We start from the raw sequence: 22,371 nt of genomic DNA on the forward strand, positions 1-22,371 counted from the left end.
GTGTAATAAGTGGTGATACAAATAAGATTCATACATTTCTTAGGTTCTTGACAATACACCACATTTTCCAAGTCTTCATAATTTTTCTTCTAAATGCATAATGTTCATTGTGGTTGTCCTACAAGGAGCACACACTTTAGATTGTACTAGGAGTTTAGTAATGACAGTCTCCATGAACATGTCTGGATCATATCCTTTTACCTGTTGTAAAATTTCACATGCTCTTATGAAAAGGAGGGTGAGCCTTTCATATTATGTACACAAAGGGTGGCTAGTTAGTTTAATATTTTAGGTTAGGTGTTGATTTATTGTAAATGGCATTCAAGGTTGCCTTTCCTGATCTCAAAATCCTTGTGTGCAATGTGGAGATTAAAAGATACGGGGCCAGATGTAGCAAGGCATAAGCGTCTAGCAAATGGCGAAAAACGCCGTTTGCGAGGCGCTAATGCCCGCCCGCGATGCAGAAACACATTTTGCGAGTCGGAACCGACTCGCAAAATGTGTCTCCGACTCGCAAATAGGAAGGGGTGTTCCCTTCCTATTTGCGACTCGCACCGTGATGTAAGTTGATTTGCGACCGCGAAAGCGGTCGCAAATCAACTCGCAGTTACCATCCACTTGAAGTGGATAGTAACTCATTCGCAAACGGGAAGGGGTCCCAATGGGACCCCTTCCCCTTTGTGAATGATCACAAAATTATTTTTTCAGAGCAGGCAGTGGTCCTATGGACCACTGCCTACTCTGGAAAAAAAACGAAACAAAAGGTTTCGGTAATTTTTTTATCTATTTGCAGCTCGTTTTCCTTTAAGGAAAACGGGCTGCAGATAGAAAAAAAAAAACTGCTTTATTTAAAAAGCAGTCACGGACATGGTGGTCTGCTGTCTCCAGCAGGCCACCATCCCCGTGAGTGCCTAGACTCGCTATGGGGTCGCAAACTGCAACCCACCTCATGAATATTAATGAGGTGGGTCTTTGCGACCCCACAGCGAGTCGCAGAAGGTGTCTGAGACACCTTTCTGCATAGCAAATTGTGAGTTGCAAATTGCGAGTCGGAAGGACTCGCAATTTGCAACTCGCAATTTGCTTTCTACCTACATCTGGCCCACTGTTTGCTAAAGTTAAAATCCTAGATGGTCATTGAGCATTCTTATTTATTACCAGGTTATATATGCTCAAGTTCCAACAAGGAGGTTTACAGTCAATGCCTGATCCTCCAATGAAAGTATATGGTAGTCTTAGCCTATATTTGAATGCTTGGTGACAGATAAGGTTGGGATAGAGAAATTAGACTTATTTTCTTGCATGTGCCACTCTGACAGGAACCGAAGATGTGTAACATCCTGCAAATTCCCTTACGTGCATGTTTGGTCTAGGGAGTGTTGAGCATCAATGCTAGTTATGTTGCAGGGCCAGGGACATCAAGAATGCGAAGCACGATGTAGATTTTATTACAAAACACGGAGGCTCTTATTATGCTACCTTCTCTTGCTTTAATTCAAATAGCAGCCAAGAAAAAACTACAACTCCCAGCAAACCTAGTTGGGAAAACTACAAAATACATGTCATAAAGAAGTAAACAATCAGAATAACAGGTAGGTATAAACGTCTTGACTGAGAGCAACAACTCCTCTTTTCTCGCTGCTCGCAGTCAAGATAAGTACTATCTTTATTATTCCTGCTCTAATACAGTTTTTCACATGGTTATAGTTGGTTTTACTGTGACTTTTTGTATTATATAGGTATTTATTGTAGTTATAATGTTATCATAAACTTTCCTCGTTATTACTGTCTTCGTTTGGGCTTTCTCAACATTCTACCTCGACCACCCTTAGCGCACGCTGTGTAACACCTTTAATCTGTGGAATTCCCCTCAGGCTGCTGCTTTCTCGACACTCGCTGGCATAGGAGTGCTGAACCATGCCTCCTATTGATTTAGAGCTGTTTTTCTCCTACGGACATCCACTTCCTGGTTCTGCCCTTCAGGCCTCTTAACCCCTTACTCTCTGGACATAATTTTTTATATTGTTTTAGGTCTTTCCCTGCAATTGTTTTTCTCACAAAAAGTATTAATTAGTTATTGCACATTTTATAGATTTTTATAATGGAAACATTTTCTGATGACGAAGAGGCTCAAAATTTTAAAGAAAATGTGGATTCCTTTATTAAGGATTCCGTTCAGAAAGCTGTCTCAAGCTCAATTTGTGACTTTTCAAAGACCTTTGAAGCCTCAGTCAAAAAACTTTTGTCCTTTGATGTTTCACCCCCTGCTTCCAAGAAGACAAAAAAACGAAAAGCAGACAATGTAGCCTCTAATTCGGACTCTCCTTTAAAAAAATTCCTCTAGTCAACCAAGTACTTCCTCTAATGTTACCTTCCCCATTCAAATTTCTCGTTTGGGAGATACAGACGATGATATGGGTGTTACAGATACGGATAAGGATGATCCAGACATAATGATCTGGTCAGAGCCTGTGCAGAAGAGGCGTAAAACTTCTCTAAACGTACTGGGAGAGTCATCAAAATCAAATGAGAATAATAATACTAATGATTCCTTATTGCAGGTAAACCTATGTTTGATCGTACGCTTCTCCGTCACCCTAACTCCACTGAGTGGACTCCCTGCGAACATGTGGCAGCGTACGTCTCCAAGAAGTTACACCAACCATAAGATAAACTGGTGCGTAACAGGTTGAAATCTGAATGTCCCAGACCTTCCCTTCCTAATAATATAACCGCCACTCCACTGATTGACCCAAATATGCTGATGTTCTTTATGAATGTTGGCAAAGACCCCAAGAAAGGGGTAGACAGGGCCTGGACCAACTGCCAGGACAGATTATTGGATCTTTCCAGTCCTCTTACAAGAATCTTGGATTTGGCTGAAGAAGCCAGGATGGAGGGCAAGAAAATTGACCCGGTTGTTCTTTCAAATTGGGCCCAAAGGGCGATTTGCCTCCTTGGCAAAACGAATGCTTCTATGGCACAAGAAAGACGGAAAAGTCTTTTATTAAAAATTGAACCCAAGTTAAACAACCTTGCTTCCAAGGAGATGGGACTTGAGGCCAATCGACTTCTTTTTGGGGACTCCTTTATCAAGGAGCTTAGTAAATATGTGGCCACCTTTACATCAATTGACAAGGCACAGTCATCTATGCCGAAGATATTTCACTTGTGTGTTTTTGGCAGAGCCGGCAAAGGCAGGAGCCGCTTTGCCGGCCGATTCACCCACAGGGGTGCGGTCAATCAGATAAGGATGGGATAGAAAAATTATACTTATTTTCTTGCATGTGCCACTCTCACAGGAACCGAAGATGTATAACATCCTGCAAATTCCCTTACGTGCATGTTTGGTCTAGGGAGTGTTGAGCATCAATGCTAGTTATGTTGCAGGGCCGGGGACATCAAGAATGCGAAACATGAAGTAGATTTTGTGGGTACCACAAGTAAACACAACTACTGGAACCTAGCCTTGCTAGATAGGAAACTTAACTGCAGAAATGCAGAGGGGGCTGTGGTTTGCTATGAAAACAGCACAGTGTACTGCTCTTTGTATCAAATATAGGTGAATGAAACAAAAGGTAAATCTATTTCTGTTGATCTAGAAATCACAATGTATCTATTTAATGCAGATTTGAGTGTTCACTTAAAGCGCCCAGGATGACACTTTGTACTTTGGCCGACCTCCGTGGCATATTAATATTGACATCTGGGTAGCCCCTTCACCATTTCTAACGACAGTGACAGTAGGCTTTTACCGATATGTGGGAGAGATTGTTAATTTTTTCCAGAATACCTGGAACGAAGTATAAGGAATAAGGCACAGCAAAACAGAGGGTCCACACATTTAATTTTCATATCCCTCGATCTTGAGCTAAAAAGTCAGGTTTGCCATCCTATCATTGAACCACTTTGCCATGCCCGGGCACACAAAACTTAAATTATTTGTGTAGACCATTACATCCAGCAGTTATGTACAAGTTTAGAGTGCCATGAGGCCCTTGATGGTGGGATTCTTAGTGAGAAAACTACTACACTGTTACAAGAAGATGCAGTATTCACACCAGTGCAGGGTGAGTGGTAGGCTAGTAGTGTTCAAATCAGCAGTTTTATATTTCTGAAACAAATCTATGTGTGATAGACACCTTAAGATGACTGGACTGATGCTCATTTGGGTAGACAAACAGGGCCTGTATGTCACTGAGATAGCCAATGACAAAGCTCTATGTTGTCTAGTCCCTTTGCCATTTCCTAAATGAATAAGTGACCAGCTAGGTATAATCAGCATTACAATGCCTCCAGGCTGCTTAATATAACTTATGCAAACAATGAGCTTCTCTTCTCCTTCTCAGGAACCACTGAATTCAGCAGACCCTACACCACAATAAGCAGTGGGCCTAAGCACAGAAGGACAGAACTGACAGACGTTGCTTGCAAATTGGTTCTGTTTTTAGCATATTTTCAGGCAGTCTGAGGTAGCACCCTCAATAATTACGGCTAAGTAGTTGAGAGTATTTGTTACCTCTGCCCTTACACTTTCCACTCCACTGACTTACCCATCCCTACATAAATTGGCATCTCTTCTTTCTATGAGTAAACATCTTTGACCGACTTAAAATAAGTCAAATCATGACAGAAATTCTCTATAATTCATCTTTGTCATTGCTCACAGTGAGATCCCCTCTCTCTGTTACAGAGAATCATTCTAGACATGTTTATGTTTATTTGTCACTTTTACAGTTTCATTGCCAAAACACTGCCCGGAGGTTCATATAAAATTGAACAAACACAGGGGATTTGAAGTGAAATATAATCAAAGATTATGGGAAAAGATAGGTAAAGTAGTCTAGTCTAAGTTTAGTACATGAATAGGTTTGAAACATAAAAATGGAATATAACATTTGGGGACAGCTGGTAAAGGCAAAGTGTGTTAAGGTAGCAGAAGAAACAAGCCATCTATCTGGCAGTGTTCTGAATTTAATCAATTTGAGGGAGAAAGGAAGAGCACACATAAATCAAAATGGAAACAATACATTTGGATGAGGTGTGACGTAGGGAAGATTTTAAAGAGATTAAAAAGATGTGACGTAAGTGAAGATATTGTCAGATGGGGGAAACATGAGAAAACAGTGAGTAGGGAGGGCGTTTAAAGATAATACAAAAATTCCAAGAAAATGGAAGAGTGAGCTTAGGAGGGAAGAAAGAAAATGGAAAGGAGAAGATATGTTTATGAAGATGAGAAACATTAAGGAAAACAACTTCAGTGTTTGTAGCATTTATGTAATGAGGAGAGGACCTCCAGAGATAGGGAGCCAAATAACCTTATATGGCCAATCATGTAAAGACTGTATAAACCAAGGAGAGGATTAAGTAATCTGCTAATTTTCCTCATGGGAATGAGTGAATGAATAATGATAAAGTGATAGATGTAGAAAAAGGAGTGGGAAAAGATGAAAATCTCACCATACCCCATATAAAAGAAGCAAGGGAGAAACTAGATTATTGCGCAGAATAAAACAGTCCAAAATTGAAGGATAGATACTGGTAAATATTCACTGAGAAACAGAGAAAGCAAAGATGTTAAGTAATTATAGGATGGCGAGCACTGTCACACTCAAAATAGAGATGAAGTAGTAAAGAAAGTGCTTAATGTGAGGATGAGAACTTAAGCAATCTTTAAGAGCAGAGAGGTGTCTAAGAAGTGGTGAGTTTTAAAGAAGAACTTAAGTGAAGTAGAGAGAATTGTTTGTGGGTGTTTTACGTGCATCTCACCTGAATCCCAGGTCTTCTGGAGGGGCAACACGATTCTGCAACACATATACTCGAGCGACAACAGACTTGGCTGGGAAGGCAAAAGTGAAACAGCAGAACCTGGCAGGGAGACTTGCCTCAACGAAAGTGTTTTGTGAGAAAGTGGATCACAAATACATGTCTAAAGTAACATGAAAGGGTGGCTCTGCGCGTCAAAGGAAAAACTATCTTCTGATTCCCAAACCAGGTAAAAGACAGACACAGCAAGAGAGCTGAATCAGCTTCAAGGGGAGTACAGACATGGGAGCAGAGTAAGTAAAGGGAGCAGACGAGTAACAAAGAACAAGACGGTTACAGTAAGCTGTGGGAAATTCAAAATTTGCAAAGGAGGTGCAATGACATGTTAGATGCGATCAGAAGAATTAGAATACTAGTGCAGTAGTGTGAGAAGAAAAATAGGTATCAATACATTAAAAGTATAATTTCTGGACAGCATACGTAAATAGCGAGTAAGGACAAAAGGCCAGAGTGTAGTAAGGCTTTTGTCAAGCATCTGTTCCTGGCTCATAAAAATGAGTAAGGACAGCAGATTAAAGTAGTAAGCCAGCGATCGGAAGGTTTGCTGAAATTGGTCTAATTAAGTAAAGTATCGGCTGCATCAGTGGAGAGACTATAAAAAACGGGCAGTTGAAAAATACAGGATTAACATGAACTGAGGGATTAAGGAAGGGGGAAGGAAAACACTGTACAACTTGACTGAATACATCATAAGGAATCAAAGTCTCAGAAAAGAATGGAGTGAGAGACAGCTAACAGGAATGGGTAAGTGTAAACCAAGATTTACGAGCTTGGGGAGAAGGTTCGAATAGTGATGAATTAACACAGTCCAAATGTAGTATGAAAAAATCCAAGAAGGAACAATGCATCAGAAGAAAGGAAAGAGGATGAGCAAAATCAAAATTGTCAGCCAAGGATGTAAAAGGGTCAAGACAATTAGCGGTTTATTCATGGTATTTATTTAGTGAGGACCTAGTCACATGGGCTGCGGGACAGTTTACAAGAACATAACACAAGCACATTGTAATTAGTGTGATAAATACGAGGGAAAAAAGAATAACTATTGAACAGTGCAACAGAGTGATATGATAAGTTTAAAAGGAGGTTGTGTGAGGGAATTGTGAGGCATTTGTAAGTTGGTAAATCAGACGGATAGAAAAGAAAAAGACAACATACTCTTATATTTAAAACTCCAAGACTTTTCAAATAAGAAAACTCTATCTTTATACTTCCCTTTAGATGTCTACTTAAGGTGACTATTTAAATTTTGATTTGCTACATCATTAATTTCTTCATACATCCTTCCAAATGCTTCCTATTATTCTGCAACTACACTTCTTTCCACATGAATATTTGGGAAACACCATTAAACGGTGGGAAATTCATCCGCAAAGGAGGTGCAATTAAATGGTAGATGGGATCAGATTTGTTTTTAACCAGAATACCAGTGCAGTAGTATGAGAAGAAAATTAGGTAGCAAGACATTCAAGGTAACATTTCTTAACAGACAGAAGCATGGACAAATAGCATAAGTAAATAGCTCATAAGGACAAAAGGCCAGAGCGCAGTAAGGTTTTCTTCAAGCATCTGTACCGGATTCATACAAATGCGTAAGTAGAGAGGGTGTACTGAAATGTTTTTTTTGGCTGTTGATCTTTCAGTCCTAATTTCCAGGCTGTCCACTGTGTGCTCCTTCTTATACCACCTCCTCCTCTATGTTTTTCATTTATGGTTTTATTATAGCTTTCACTCACAAAAAAATGTTTGATGTACCTAATTTGAAAATAATGCATTCAATTGCTCTGTCTTTCCTGAATCCCTACCCAAAATATATATCTTGAATGCAATTTGCCACTTCTTAACTCAATTGCTTGATTCTTTACTTGGTTCTGTGTTGATCTGCCGCAAAACTACTTGCCATGCCTACGTCCCTTTTACTACTATCTTGTTTTTTTTGCTGCTGGTTTATGTTGCCAAATCCAATTTGGCCTATTCTTGACTTTCCTCCTGTACCACTTTCAAGTATGTACATCAAAATAATCTTTGTATTATTGTTGCTTTTCTAAATATTTCACAGACATAGATTCTCTCTCTTCTTGGGACAGGAGCTGTTATAACTGAATAACATAAGTTATCACACTGGCGGTTGTTTCCACAGTTTTGAACTTGTAAATTGTCAGTGCCCTGTTAACAAAAATGTGAACATCAGCACCACACAAGCCAGTAAGGCAAATTCCACATCAAGATGAAGCAATCTACAGGTTTAGTGGCCACCCTGAACATGTATGGAAGGTATTTATTTGGGTAGGTCATGATATATCTGGTGAGAAAGGTTGGACCTGTCTTTAGGAAAGACAATGCTCCTGAAAATAAAAGCTTTGTACCAACATATGAATGGGCGCAAATGTAAACAATTTGTCTATTTATATGTCCATACTACTTAAACCAAGAGTGATTAATCTTGAACCCCTATTTTTCACAACAGAACTACACTAAACACTATGTTAGTAAAGGTTAGAACGATGATGCAGTACGAGTCAACGTTTGGAACAATAACCTTCACGTCCATGCCACAAAACCTTTCAAAAGAGCACCACACTAACATATTGTAGTACACAAACTGTACACTTTTAAAGTATTCATTTCCCAAAGAATCAAGAAACAAAATGGATGTTACTTGTCACTAAGAGAACAAGAATTCATCACACAAAATGAAAATGCATTTGAAGAATACTGCAGAGATTTCCTTACAGGAGAAAGAGTAATGCATGGGAACAGGTGACCACACCCATGGTAACCATGTGCTAAATGAATCATGTTAACACGGTATTGTATTTGGTTCTTTTACACAATAATTCATAAGCAGTTCATCAATGCCTGGTTGTCTACTGCACACTTTAGGGAAGAATCAGGATGAACATATACATATTTTAGAGGGTAAATGCTGGATTTTTGTGTTTATGCCACCTTGATTGACCATGGGACAATACAGAAGTATAACGAGGAAATATATCTTTAGCCCTTTTTTGATTTTTTTCTTCACTGTGTTTTGCTCCAGGTGTAATTGGGGATTCTTACTGCTATGGACAGATATGCTACACATGACATAAGTTTGAAATGAAAGAGACAATCAATGTATGACTATTTCTTCATTTTACCTCGATATAACACTAAGAAGTGCTGACTAGTCTTTTGAAGTGTTTGCAGGGGCAATGGCAGGAAGCTACTTATGCGTGTCTTGTTTTGTAAAGTATGTCTATTTCATAGCTGCCAACTTACAAAATATTTTCACAGTGTAAGGATAGCCTTGGAGGGGACGGGGTCCTAGTTCCAATAGTAACCAAGATGCACTCTACCCTTTTTCAAGCCCCATCCCAACAAAACCTCCCACCAAAAAACAGAAACAAGGGGTCAGCGGGGCTGTCGCCGATGTCCTGTGTTGATTTCACACCTTTTATGGATGCCAGCTGCTTACAGCCTTGAAAACGAGCTAGAAACCCACTGTTTATAGTGGTTTTCACCTTGTTTTCTCTGCAACCATTTGGTTTCGGCTCCTCACCATGTGAAGGGAGCCAAAATCATGTGACACATGGTGGCACTGTGTGAGTTGGAGGTCTGCTGTTTTGTTTGTATAGGCCTTTCTGCATCAACACAGCTAACCTACTAAAATAGAACAAGCATTTACAATGCGACGGGTCTCGCGTTTGCTCATGTTAGAGCTGATCACGTTGTAAACTCTTAACCCGACTTTTCACCTATCGGGCAAAAGTGCATTTATGTACATAACCCGAAAAAGTGAAATCAAGTATGTAACGCGCTCGACTTCTGCCAAGCGAGATCGCGCTCTAAATTAGAGAAAAAAAAGTCCACGAGCCCTATGGAAAACAGCGAGCCTCGCATGTTTTCTGTACTTGGTCGCTGCGCTCGAGGAGGGCTCGTCACCGGAAAAGGCATGACCTATGCATGCCTTCGACTAATGAAAGCAAGCAGATTTTATTAGGGAAGCCCACGAACCAATAAAAAGCACTGAGGTGAAGTTGACAGGGCTCCGAGCCCTTTTCTAAATACAAAAGAGTCTCCCTGCGATACGCATGCGCGAGCGCATGCAACGCAGGGTCGACCCTAAAAAGGAGGCATCTGAGACAATGGTGATTTTTTTGTTAGTTTCATCGCACAACTACAGGATCCAATTAGGTTCTGTTATACAATTATTCATCATCTGTCCATCTGTACTATCTAAACATTTGGGTACACAGCATTAAACTGACAACGTAAAAGAATGCAGTGTGTTTCTAATATTGTGCTTACACTCAAATCCCAATGCTAATTTTGGAACATGGTGAACAGCCACCGAGTCGTAACTTCACAAATCTTTCCAGTTGATTTTCACATCCATTTTGAAAATGCACACTAATTGGCAGAAGAGACTAGGGTAAGTGAGTACATTGGCTGTTTAAAAATGGTACAGTGACTGATACAATGGCTGTGCAAAATACCCAGACATAATCCCAAACATAATCCTCTGTGATGAGACTGTTGTGGAAAAGGCTCTCCAAAGCAAAATATGTTTTCCCCCTGGAGTAAAAAATATAAAATAAAATAAACGTGAATCTGCGCCTTAGAAATCATGATAATCTGTTTCTTTAGGTTTAGACATATGTATCAAGAACAATAATTGTTGGTTGATTGCTAAGTACAGGCCAAGAAATTTGTGCCTCAGAAAAAAGTAGTATCTTAACATGCATTTCTTGACTAACCCATTTCCATTATGAATCTTCCCCCGTGTATTTCAAGCAATCTTCACAAAGTCCCAAAGCAAAACAAGTCCACATAATAACTGCAAAATGAAGTGGGATTAACAGCAGCGAAAATAGAGTGGTAAAATACGGACTCTGAACCTCACAAAATGTTACGTTAGTGGTGATAAGTGCACCTACAGAATAGATAGACAAATGGTAATGAGTGGGCTTCGGGGCACACAGCCCTGCTGGACATTCAGATTGAAGGGCCCCAGGGGAAGCTAGACCCAGTCTAGTCTTTTCCTGGGGATTTCGCGAACGTGGAGCAGAGGACCAGATTAGGGGAGGGTGGGGGGTAAGGGGGCCAGTGAAGGGTTGTGGGAGGGCAATTAAGGAGTCGGAAAGGGAAGTGATGACCTTTCCGACTTTGTTACTGCCCGCGGCAGCTGCAGAGCACAGGTGAAACAGCAGCATGTTGGAGGTGGGGAGCTGTGTGTCTGCCATGTCAGGACGGGTTGCATGGTGAAGAGCAGTATTTGGAGGGGTGGAGTCTCAGATGAGGGCTGGTCCACCCCTCCGGGGTAGTAAGGATGAAAGACAGGTGAAAGAAGAGATTTGGGTGATGCCTGGCATACGAGAAAGAGATGGCGTTTGTAGCTTGTTCGGTAAAGGAAGTGACGAAGATGTAGGGACTGGGGCAGATTGAGTGGAACAAGGTGCAAAGAATACATAAAGCCTTATGGGAACGAATTTGGGGGGAGGTCAAAGAGGGTACAGTTTTGATATGTTAATTTTAAGAATTGTCGTTTTTTACGTATTACAGTATTTATGCAATCCTGCCCTAATAAATGGCCTTTTGCACAAAGTCTGGAGTCTGGAGTGTGAATGCCTCGCGATATGTACAGCAGACAGTTACCAGATAAAAACCAAGTACACAATCCATTGTGAGAAAGCTTGCCAGAACAATCACTTCGATTTTAGAACCAACACCTCATTCGTACCTAATGCAACTATAATATAATGACCAATGTAGTAACAATTTACCTGGTTCTGTCTGCAGGTTTTCCGTTATTCTAAAAGAGTGCATTTTGCTGAAGTTACGGGAATAGAAACGAACGCAGTTTGGGTGAAGCATCATATTTCTTAGTCTTCCAAAAGTGCATACAGGGGGCACAATAACATAGCACGCAGCGTGGGCCTGTAAGTAAATAAAGAGAAACAAACAAAACTCTGATTATGGCTACACTTAAAGTGAAAAGGAAAACAAAATGGCTGCCACTAAGGACTCCGAAAGGAATGCACAGAAGTACATACAGGTACATTAAATGTGCAGAGATTGTCTTGCCCACCTGTTACACTTACATTGGCGTGTTCAAGAAAGGACAGATGATTAAAGGCAAATATGTTCATTCCGATTTATTCCATACATATATTTGTCTTTATATAAAACAATAAAAGAGGAAAACGAAACAGTCTGCAAATCTCCCGACCAACTTCAAAAAGCTTGACTTAAGGGCTGAAGCATTTCTGTCCATAGGACTCAGCTAAGAAACATGGCTTTTTGCTCACGCTGTGGAAGCTATTCATTCGAGTGCCATGAAACCTTATGGAGTAGGCATGCTTTGGAAGATTCTAAACATAATATGAACTAATAACATGCAGGTGATTCAACTTTATTTTTATTTCTTGCACTAGTCAAAGCAAAGATCAAACCGGATAAATCTAAATAAAGTCCCTCTCATTAGACATCTTCCCTCTCGACAGTTCCTCCTCAGAATAACACATTTTCCATTACTGTGGTCATTTTATGAGCAGTGATACTGCATCTTCCAAGAGCACCTGTCCAATTGATGACGCAGAAAAGAAGGTCTAACAAATATTCATATATCATATAATCAAAATCGTATAAGGAAGCGTGATTTTAGCAAAGAAAAATAATGTACGTGGGAAATTGTGCCCACAGAGTAGTTTGCCATTACTATAAACAAGCTTAATTAATCATGAAGAATTGAAAATGTAGTAATCCGTCACAATTGCAAATGTATTCTATGATTTTCTTGTCAAAACTGTTATATGCTTAGCTTAAATTTAGTAGAGGCTATGGCCTGGTCGCCTGGTCTCAAATTTAACTGCGTGGTTTTCACTTGCATTAACAAGGACAATATTTTACTTTAAAGGTTGTGTTTTTCCAGTAGAGATGACTAATACTTTTATCTCAAGGTTTCGTGCTAAGCCGGTTTCATCCCTTTTAAGCAAGGTCAGTTTCTGCAGGTGCGGACAATAAAAGTACTGATACCGAAATAATTGGCAAACTTTGTTGCAACTTGTGTTCCAAGGCTCCAAGGACAATGTATGCATCAATGAGTACTAGGAGAAAGACACTTTTCATTGGTCAAATTGAAGCCACTCTATGAACCCTCCAATGGAAGACCCTGAAGTATTTGGAATGATTCTTAGTTAAACCCACCGGACAAAGAGAAGTCAGCCATTTTACCTTGATGCCAATTTTGAAGCCAAATGCCAGACGCCATCTTAGACGACATCTTGATGCCTTTTCTCTGTCGCAGAGAAAGAGACTTGAAAGAATTCTCACCCTAGAGACTTTAACTTTAATTTTGCCCCATCTTGCCTATGCAGTAACTTTGCCCCATTCTCCTTGCTGCCGCAAGGAAACTTGCCTTAACTTTGCCCCCCCTGAAATCTGCCCCATGCTAATCGAACCGATACTTGAAGGACGAAGACTTTTCTTGAACGCTGATTGTATTTGGTAAATATGAAAGGATAATTGTATTATGCATTGTGTTTTCCTTCCTAGGTACCAACTGCTATTCTGATAGGGCCCAAGCAAGAAGTTTTCTAAATTTGTGTTGACTAAATTTGTTTTGCATGAGGCCCCACATGCCGATGCTAATTAGAGGTTAGTTGAGGTATTCATCTGATGCACCATGTTGAACTGAAATCTTGTTATGCTGACCGATGTATGCAATTAGCCAAGTTCAATTGCTTATATTAGTGATTTGCATTGCTATAACCGAGTGCATTATAATTCAGATTTTGCGTAGATTGCGTTACTTCCGCCGTTATTGACAGCTAGTAATGTTCGTATCCATATATCATTTGGTTTTGAGACTTATATACATTGTGTTAGCTTTGTTAATATAGGGAAATAAACTCATTAACTTCTAATAAACTGGTGTGGTTATTCATGACTGAAAGGTCATGTTGTGTCAAAATACTGATTGTTATTGATTATTAATGTATTGATTGATTATTAATCGATTGTCGGTTGTTGATTATAATTAGTTATCGATGATTGATTTGAGTGACCCGACTATTCTCGGATGAGGAGAGCCCAACTAGGTTAAAAGGTCCACTGACCTCCAGCGTGTCAGAGTACAAGTAATTTATAAGGACTGGACGCGCTATCAGTAGATGGTAGCAGAGATTGATGGTTTGGCCCTTTGGGACCCCATCCGAACAATAGGCGGAGTCAAGTTAGAATTTTCTTTGATAGAACAAGTTGGAGAGATGATGATGCCCTAAGTCCCCAATGACTTTCCCGGAATCTCGGAGCTTGCGAATGGAGGAAATGGAGGTGTGAGAATGTTTTCGGCGTTTCTAGTGACGGTATGAGTGAAGCTAGGGTTTTGCGCTTGCACAGCTTATTGCCGCAGACTAATTGAGAAGTTTTGTGAGGATTTTAGGGGGTTACGAACTCCAATAAAAATTTTAGAGGAGCGATACTCCAAAGTGTGAGAGTAGGAAAGTCGTCGAACTTCATGTGTGTAGCGCTTTGTGCAGGAAAAATTGTCCACGTGGTTGTTGTTGAGACGGGCCCTGCGAGGTCAAGAGACTCCGGAGTATGTTGAAAAGTGTATGAGACACTTGATTGATGTTGTAATCTGTTCGGTTTAGTAGGTTGATCGGGCGTGGTCAACAAGTCGGTATAAATATTGAGGCATGAAAGAAAAATTTTGACTTTGAGATTTGACGAATTCTAAGGCGCGCTAGAATAGTTCATTGATCAGTTGAGAGTAAAGTTTGCGGGTCAAATTTTGCTTGCGAAAGTGGGAAACCGAGAAAGATTAAATAACTGCCGAGGCTAGTGAAAAATCCCTAAGGTTTCTGAAGCGATTGTAGTACCCTTCCTGTAGTAAACCGACAGATTTGTTTTCTTCTTTTTGGTTAGTGCTCGCGATATATTGCAGAAATTGGTTTTGAGAGAAGCTGAATGAAGGAGGACAAGCCGCGGGACTTTGTCAGCCGCAGTGTGTGGGTGTGACGTCACTAGGAGCCACGCTGGGATAGGTTGGTTGGTGAGAAGGGTCGCGCACAGATTGGACGCAGTCCGTGAAGCGCAATTGGTGGGGAAAGGCAAGCGAAGAGTATTCCGGGAATTAAAGTCACTTATTGATTACATATTTTAAGGAAAAATAAAAGACGGAAAGATGAAATTTTTCAAAGCATTTAAGAGTGCCTTGAGGGGAGATGTATATATTAAAGCAAATGTAGGAGAAGAAACACCGCCTGAGGGTACACTAGCTTACATCGTGATTGAAGAAAAGGGTGTTGCACCATGTCTTTGGCTAAAGCAATGGTGTAAATTAACAGAAAAGCATGGAAGTGTAGCGTTCCCTATCCACGGGTCGTTTAACCTGAGAGTTTTGGAGAATCTAAGATTCGCGCTATACGACACGAAAGTACCTCCAAGACCAGCACAATTTGAAGCGTTAGCAATTTGGGAACTAATGGCTAGAAATCAACAACAAAAGAAATTTGAGACAAGAGTGAGGAAAGTAGAAAAGACACTAGTGGATGCTAGATGGGATAGCACTCAAAAGGTTTGGAGATCAGATGTATTGCAGGGAATCAAATTGTTTCCAGCAATTACTGACAAAGCAGAGATGGAAGGAAGGAAAGCTACCTATAAAACAAACAGGAGCCAGTCCAGAGATAGAGAAAATAACAGAAATTCGAAAAGGTCAGATGAGTCAGACGATGAGGAGTTCATTATGCAACTGCTAAATGATCGCCCACCACCATATGTGGAAAGCAAAAATGGCCCAAGCACCAGTACTGCCCCTCCAGAACCAGTACAGGGTAATGTAACACCGAATTTGAGAATATCACAGAGGCAGAGCAGTTCCGATATGCCTTTTTTACCACAAATACCACAAATTCAGAGAATATATCCTGACGTGCCTAAATTGAAACCTGTCGATGATTATCAACCGCAGGTTCAAAGTCGCTGTTGCGATGAGCATAATATGGAAATGACTTCTAGGTTAATGGCGCAGGGAGGACAGAATTATCAAAGACCGACATTGATTCAAGCCGAATCAACACAAATTTTGATGCCTCAAAAGCAGATGCAAGAAGCGCTGAGGTACATTCAAACAGCAGAAAACCAGTTAGACATGCCAGCAATGATGAACCATAATGTGGGAATTAACATGACGCAGAATTCGGGGAACAGACAGAATCCAGATGCAATATCTCTGCCTATCACTGTAGGTCCGCCAGTACCGTTGTACATACAGGCAAAGCCGAATGTATGCGACCAAGGAGTAATGACACAAAATGAGACAGGAAGGAGAAGCATAGAAAATACCCAAGAAACTACTCCGGTAGGTTCACTGCTAAATAGATCTGGGTCCTTGTTGGACTTTAGTCCAATTCCAGCTTGTGCTCCGTCAACTGTGGTAAGGTCAGGTCCACCACTAATAGTACCGCTAACTTCAAAAACAGAAACGTTACAGACACCATCAGTAGCAGTCGATGTAAGTGCTACATTGATGGGACTGAACGCGCAACAGTTGACACAATGGTTGAACAGCCTGAACTCCCCACAGAGTACACCCAGTGGAAAAGGAGAAGAATATTGAATAAAATAAGATTGGGCATGGAAGCAGACGAACTAGTAGAGGGAACGATGGGTCTGAACAGGTTAGAATCATACACAGAAGAAGAGCTGAGATACATGTGCCCTAGGATTACAAGAGAAGTAAGCAGCATACATAAGAAGTTACAAGAAATTGCAGACAGAAACAAGATTGATATAGGTAAGACCAAACACTTGAGCAGAAGTTACAGGCTAGACTTTGAGACAAAAGATTTTGAACACATGAGATCTGAAGGAATGAAAACATACCTTAAAGAGATACTGCAAAGCGCGCAGGTCTGGAGATGTTTAGACAAATGGGAGAGCAGGTGGGTTAAGAAAAAGGACAAGAAGAAAGAAAGTACCCCAGACCGGAATGAGAAAACACAACAGAATGATGACCTGATAACCATGTTGCCAATGAGAGAAACAGCAGGGGGAAAACTTGTACATGTACTGTGGCACAGGTGTGATATTCAATCCCTTACGGATGATTTCCCTAAATTGAGAGAAAAACCGATCGAATGGTATCAACAAACAGATAGATTTGTGAAACTCGCAAAATGTCTTTGGGAAGACCTGAATACTTTATTCGAAATTGTGGTTCCGGCAGATTTGTGGGAAGATTGTAAAAGGGCTGTAGGTTGGCCGACAAGTGAACCAGAAAGAGATAGGGACACAGGTGCACCATCGTCTACGGTAACGAGTTTATATCATAAGGTGATTGAGCATTTGAAAACAAAGGTTGCGTCGAAAAATGTGGATTGGCAGAGAATTGACAGAACAGCACAAGAAGTTGAAGAGTCAATACATGAGTACTATGAGAGATTGTTGAAAGCGTTTAAAAATTACAGAGGCACGGAAAAAATTGAGGCAAAGGACATGCTCCATTTTGTGTTCAGATTTGTGGAAGGGTTGAGACCCGAGATTAGTCAGATGATTAAAATGCATTTGATTTGTTGGCAGTCAAAGTCGATCGATGAGGTGTTGAATTGTGCAAAATACTGCAGTGATGAGTTGAGACGAAGCAGAAAAGGTGGAAAGAAAAAGTGATGGTGATGCAGCTTACAGCAGCTCAGACAGGTCTGCAAGGTTAGCAAGGTTTTCAACAACAGTTGCCGCAGCTGCAACAGCAGGGAAATGCTATGTTTCAGCCACAGATGAGAGGCAGAGGCCGAGGAGGTTTTGTGAATAATGGTCCTGATTTAAATACTGTTGTAGTTCCAAATGGTATACAGGCAATGAAGAAGGTGATGCCATGTCACACGTGCAGAATTGTCGGGCATTGGAAACGGGAGTGCCCAATAATGGTGCAGGAAGGTGTAGGTCAGCAAAACAATTATGTCAATGCATTCCAGAATATGAGAGGACCGAAATTGAGAGGTCCAAATCCAAGTTTACAACCCATACAACCGCAGCAGGTGCAAATGCCCCGTGTACAAATGGCACAGTTGCAGCCAATGCAACAGCAGTTTCCCATGGTACCTAATCAGCAAATGCAAATACCCTTAGCACCAATGAATCAGCAACAAGTAATGCTTCCTCAACAGGTCACGGGTCAAGGAGTGAATCAAAATGACACAGTACACCAATTCCTGTTACACAGTGAGAATGGAATAAACGATGCGTGGGAGAGTGAAAGTTCAGATGAGGAGGGAAATTGTATGCTTGCAGCATCTTTGGAAGTTGATCAAAAGAGACCGTATGTGGAAGGAAGAGTTATGGGTCACAGAGTTTCATTCTTGGTTGACACAGGAGCTACAGGCTCTACAGTCAGAAGTATTGAAGTACCAAATTTGCCACTTTCATGGAGAACGGTTCAAGTAGTGGGAGTAGCAAATAGGTATCTGACAAACCCAATCACAGATCCAGTGCAAGTCAGAATTGGCAACTATCAAGGGTCACATAAATTTGTGGTGTGTAACTTGAGTCCAATATCCCTGTTAGGGAGAGATTTACTGTGCAAATTGGGATGCTCAATTATGTGCTCAAATGATGGAATTAAAATTCAGACAAACAGTGATGAGGAAAAAGAGGACAGTTTTGGAGGGGACGAAGTGGAAACTGTTGATGAAGAGTATTCCCTGATTACTCTTTATCCAATGCTCACTGAAGCAGATATTCCTGCTGAGTTACAGGAAACAGTTGAAAAGGAAGTGTGGGATATGACAGGGAAAGAAGTGGGATTGGTCAAAGGAGTAGAACCAGTGAAAGTGACCGTAAAACCCAATGTAAATTTTCCCTAGACACCACAATACCACATGTCGCAAGACACCCTCATGACAGTCGCCCAACTCATTGAAGAGTTTGTGAAACAGGGAGTACTGAAAGAAGTACTAAGTAGTCCATGTAATTCACCAATCATGGGATTAATAAAACCAAGTGGAAAGGTCCGAATTGTTCAGGATTTGAGAAAAATAAATGACATAATAGTCAAATGTTGTTCCGTAGTACCAAATCCAGCTGTGATAATGTTTCAAATTCCCTGTGATGCTGAGTGGTTCTCAGTCATCAATTTGTCACAAGCATTCTTTTCTGTGCCTCTTCATGAGGACAGCCAATTTCTCTTTTGTTTCAAATTCCTGGACAGAGTCTGCAGTTGGTGTCGAATTCCTCAAGGGTTTTCGGAGTCACCATCAATTTTCAATCAGATTCTAAAGAAAGACTTGGAATCATTGGAATTACCATTCGAATCAACCTTAGTACAGTATATGGACGATTTGCTTATCGCATCCAAGACAGAAAATGACTGTACGGTTGACACTATTGCCCTATTGAACCACTTGGGAAGGAACAGACACAAAGGGGGTTATTCTAACTTTGGAGGAGTGTTAATCCGTCCCAAAAGTGACGGTAAAGTGACGGATATACCACCAGCCGTATTACGAGTTCCATAGGATATAATGGACTCGTAATACGGCTGGTGGTAAATCCGTCACTTTTCCGTCACTTTTGGGACGGATTAACACCTCCTCCAAAGTTAGAATAACCCCCAAAGTGTCTCCTTCGAAGTTACAGTTCTGCCAGAAGAAAGTGAAATATTTGGGTCACCAAATAGAGAAAGGTCAAGAAGAAGAATGAAAGAAAGAATAACAAGTGTACTTCAAATGAGTCCATCCAAAACGAGGAGGGAGGTGAGAAAGTTTTTGGGAATGGTGAGCTGCTGTCGCCAATGGATTCCCAATTTCTCGGCTCTAGCCAAACCTTTGCTGAAACTGACCCAGAAAGATGCACTGGATGAAATAGTGTTGAAAAGAGATGAGATGGATGCTTTTATTGAGTTAAAGGAATGCATGTGCAGAGCTCCAGCTTTAGGTATGCCTGATTACACAAAGCCTTTCACATTGTTTTGTCATGAACGTGATGCATGTTCCTTGTCTGTCTTGACTCAAGCCCATGGTGGCGTAAACAGACCAGTAGCATATTTTTCAGCTACTTTGGATCCAGTCGCAGCAGCCCTACCAGGGTGCTTGCCCGCTGTAGCAGCAGTTGGTATCAGCCTAAATCAGAGTGAAGGAATAGTGATGGGACATCCTTTAGCAGTCACGGTCCCTCACTCAGTCGAGATACTTTTGACACCTTCCCGAACACAGCACATGACCGGTGCTAGGCTTACAAGGTATGAGACAATAATTCTAGGTTCACCTAATGTGCAGCTGAAAAGGTGCACTACGTTGAATCCAGCAACCTTGTTTCCCAGTGAAAATGTCGAAATTGAGAACGCTGAAGACATCGAGCACGACTGTCTTCAGGTGACTGAATTTTGTACTAAGCCAAGACCTGATATCAAAGACACCCCATTGGAAGAAAATGATCAAATTTTTGTTGTTGATGGTTCATGTTTAAGAGATGCACTAGGAATATTGAAAGCAGGATATGCCGTCTGTATGATAACAGGTGTTCTGGAAGCATCTTGGCTTCAAGGAGTTTACGCTGCACAAGTAGCAGAACTAGTAGCCCTTACTAGAGCTTGCCAACTTTCTGCGTTAATGAAAGTCACCATTTACACTGACAGTCCGTACGGATTTAGAATAGTGCATGACTTTGGACAATTGTGGTCACAGAGAGGCTTCATGACCTCTTCAGGATCACCAGTGAAAAATGGTGAAAGAATAAGAGAACTGTTACACACTATCCAGTTGCCAGGGGAAGTGGCAGTGGTAAAACGCAGTGCACACTCGAAATCACAAGACTTAGTTTCTCTGGGAAATAGATATGCAGATCAAGTCGCAAGATTTTGCGCATTGAACTGTATATTGCTCAGAGACGAATGGAACTTGATAAATGAGCCAGAACTTGAACAAAGTGAAGCCTTTGCTTTAAAGGTTGTAGATACAATTGATGAATTGAAATTCCTACAAAATAATGTCAGTAAGGATGAGGAACTCTCATGGAGTAAATTACAATGCATAAAGAAACCAGATGATTTGTGGGTTTCAAGTGAAGGGAGATTGGTTCTACCAGACAGTCTTTTAACGCAATTGGCCAGGTTGTATCATGGACAAGCCCACCTTGGAAGGGATGCTATGATTAGACTATTCAAAATTGATTGGTTCAATCCTAAAGTCCGTAAAGTTGCTGAGGCAGTTTGCCATCGTTGCGTCATTTGCCAACGAATGAACACAGGGAAGGGAACAGTAGTAAATTTGAGTCACATTGGAAGAGCAGGAGGGCCATTCAGCAGGATGCAAATGGATTTCATTGAGATGCCTGTGCATGGAGGCTTGAAATATGTGTTGGTGATTGTGTGCATTTTTTGTTACTGGATTGAAGCATACCCTACACGTAGAAATGACAGCCTTACAGTTGCCAAATTACTCTTGAGAGAACTAATACCACGTTTCGGATTCCCGATCTCTTTAGAATCAGATAGGGGAAGTCACTTCAATAACGAAGTAATCAAATTGTTGTGTGCAGCGCTGACCTGAAGCATCAAGACTAGTGGAGCAAATGAATGGCACACTGAAATCGAGGATGGAGAAAATATGCGCATCCACAAACTTGAAATGGCCTGACGCACTGCCCTTGGTGTTAATGTCAATGAGAAACACACCTGATAGAAAAACTGGACTGTCGCCGCATGAAATCCTCATGGGCAGAGCCATGAGACTTCCAGCAGTTCCTGCGAATGCACTTGTAAATATTACCGATGATATGGTATTGGACTATTGCAAAGGTCTGGCTGATGTGGTACGCTCTTTCTCACCAGGTGGAGGCAACCAACTTGCCACCGATCCAAGGTCCAGGACACGCCCTGAAAGCAGGTGACTGGGTCGTTATAAAGAAACATGTGAGGAAGTCGTGTCTGGAACCCCGTTGGAAAGGACCTTTCCAAATGATTCTGACAACTACCACCGCTGTGAAGTGTGCAGGAGTTCCCAACTGGATTCACGCCAGTCAAATGAAAAGGGTGACGTGTCCCACAGAAGAGGAAGTTGAAGTGCTGAAATTACCAGTGACTGACAAGAGAGTAACAGGCACCGAGACAGGACAAACAGAACCTGGAGGCGAACAAGCAGAAATAGAGGAAGGGGAGATATTTTCTGAGGAAGAAACAGCTGATCCATTTGAGGAGAACGGAGGAGAAACATCAGGAAGTGACGAAGATCCTGAAGGTGACAAAGAGCCTGCGACAGGTGAAGAAGCAGGAGAGCCTGATCAGAGGAGGGCTTTCCCAGAGGCAGACGATACAGGAAAAGAAAAAGAAAACCTGATTGACCTCTTAGGGGGAGAAAAGGAGGCGGGACATAGCGAAATCGTTCAACCTCTTCCAGAACCGGTTGCAGGTCCATCAGGTGAAAACAGTGCGAAACTGAGACAAAGCATATCGCCAGTGAAATTAAGGACTAAAGAAATATTAAACAAAAGTGAAGGGCCAAAGTTGAAAGAGAAAAGAAAAGAAGTGTCTGTCACAATAACAACACCAATTGAAGAGAAAGACCCAGC

The 22,371-nt window shown here is 41.1% G+C and overlaps 1 protein-coding gene across 1 annotated transcript in view; it reads right to left on the reverse strand.

Annotated features, from left to right (window-relative positions):
- Positions 1 to 22,371, reverse strand: part of DGKQ (diacylglycerol kinase theta) — an 848,589-nt gene that overhangs the window by 312,709 nt on the left and 513,509 nt on the right. The window contains exon 6 of the mRNA XM_069236577.1: positions 11,589 to 11,742. Coding sequence (XP_069092678.1) covers positions 11,589 to 11,742 — 154 coding nt within the window. The remainder of the gene's footprint in view (positions 1 to 11,588; positions 11,743 to 22,371) is intronic.

This window comes from Pleurodeles waltl, chromosome 1_2 (assembly GCF_031143425.1).
Source record: "Pleurodeles waltl isolate 20211129_DDA chromosome 1_2, aPleWal1.hap1.20221129, whole genome shotgun sequence".
Taxonomy (NCBI): domain Eukaryota; kingdom Metazoa; phylum Chordata; class Amphibia; order Caudata; family Salamandridae; genus Pleurodeles; species Pleurodeles waltl.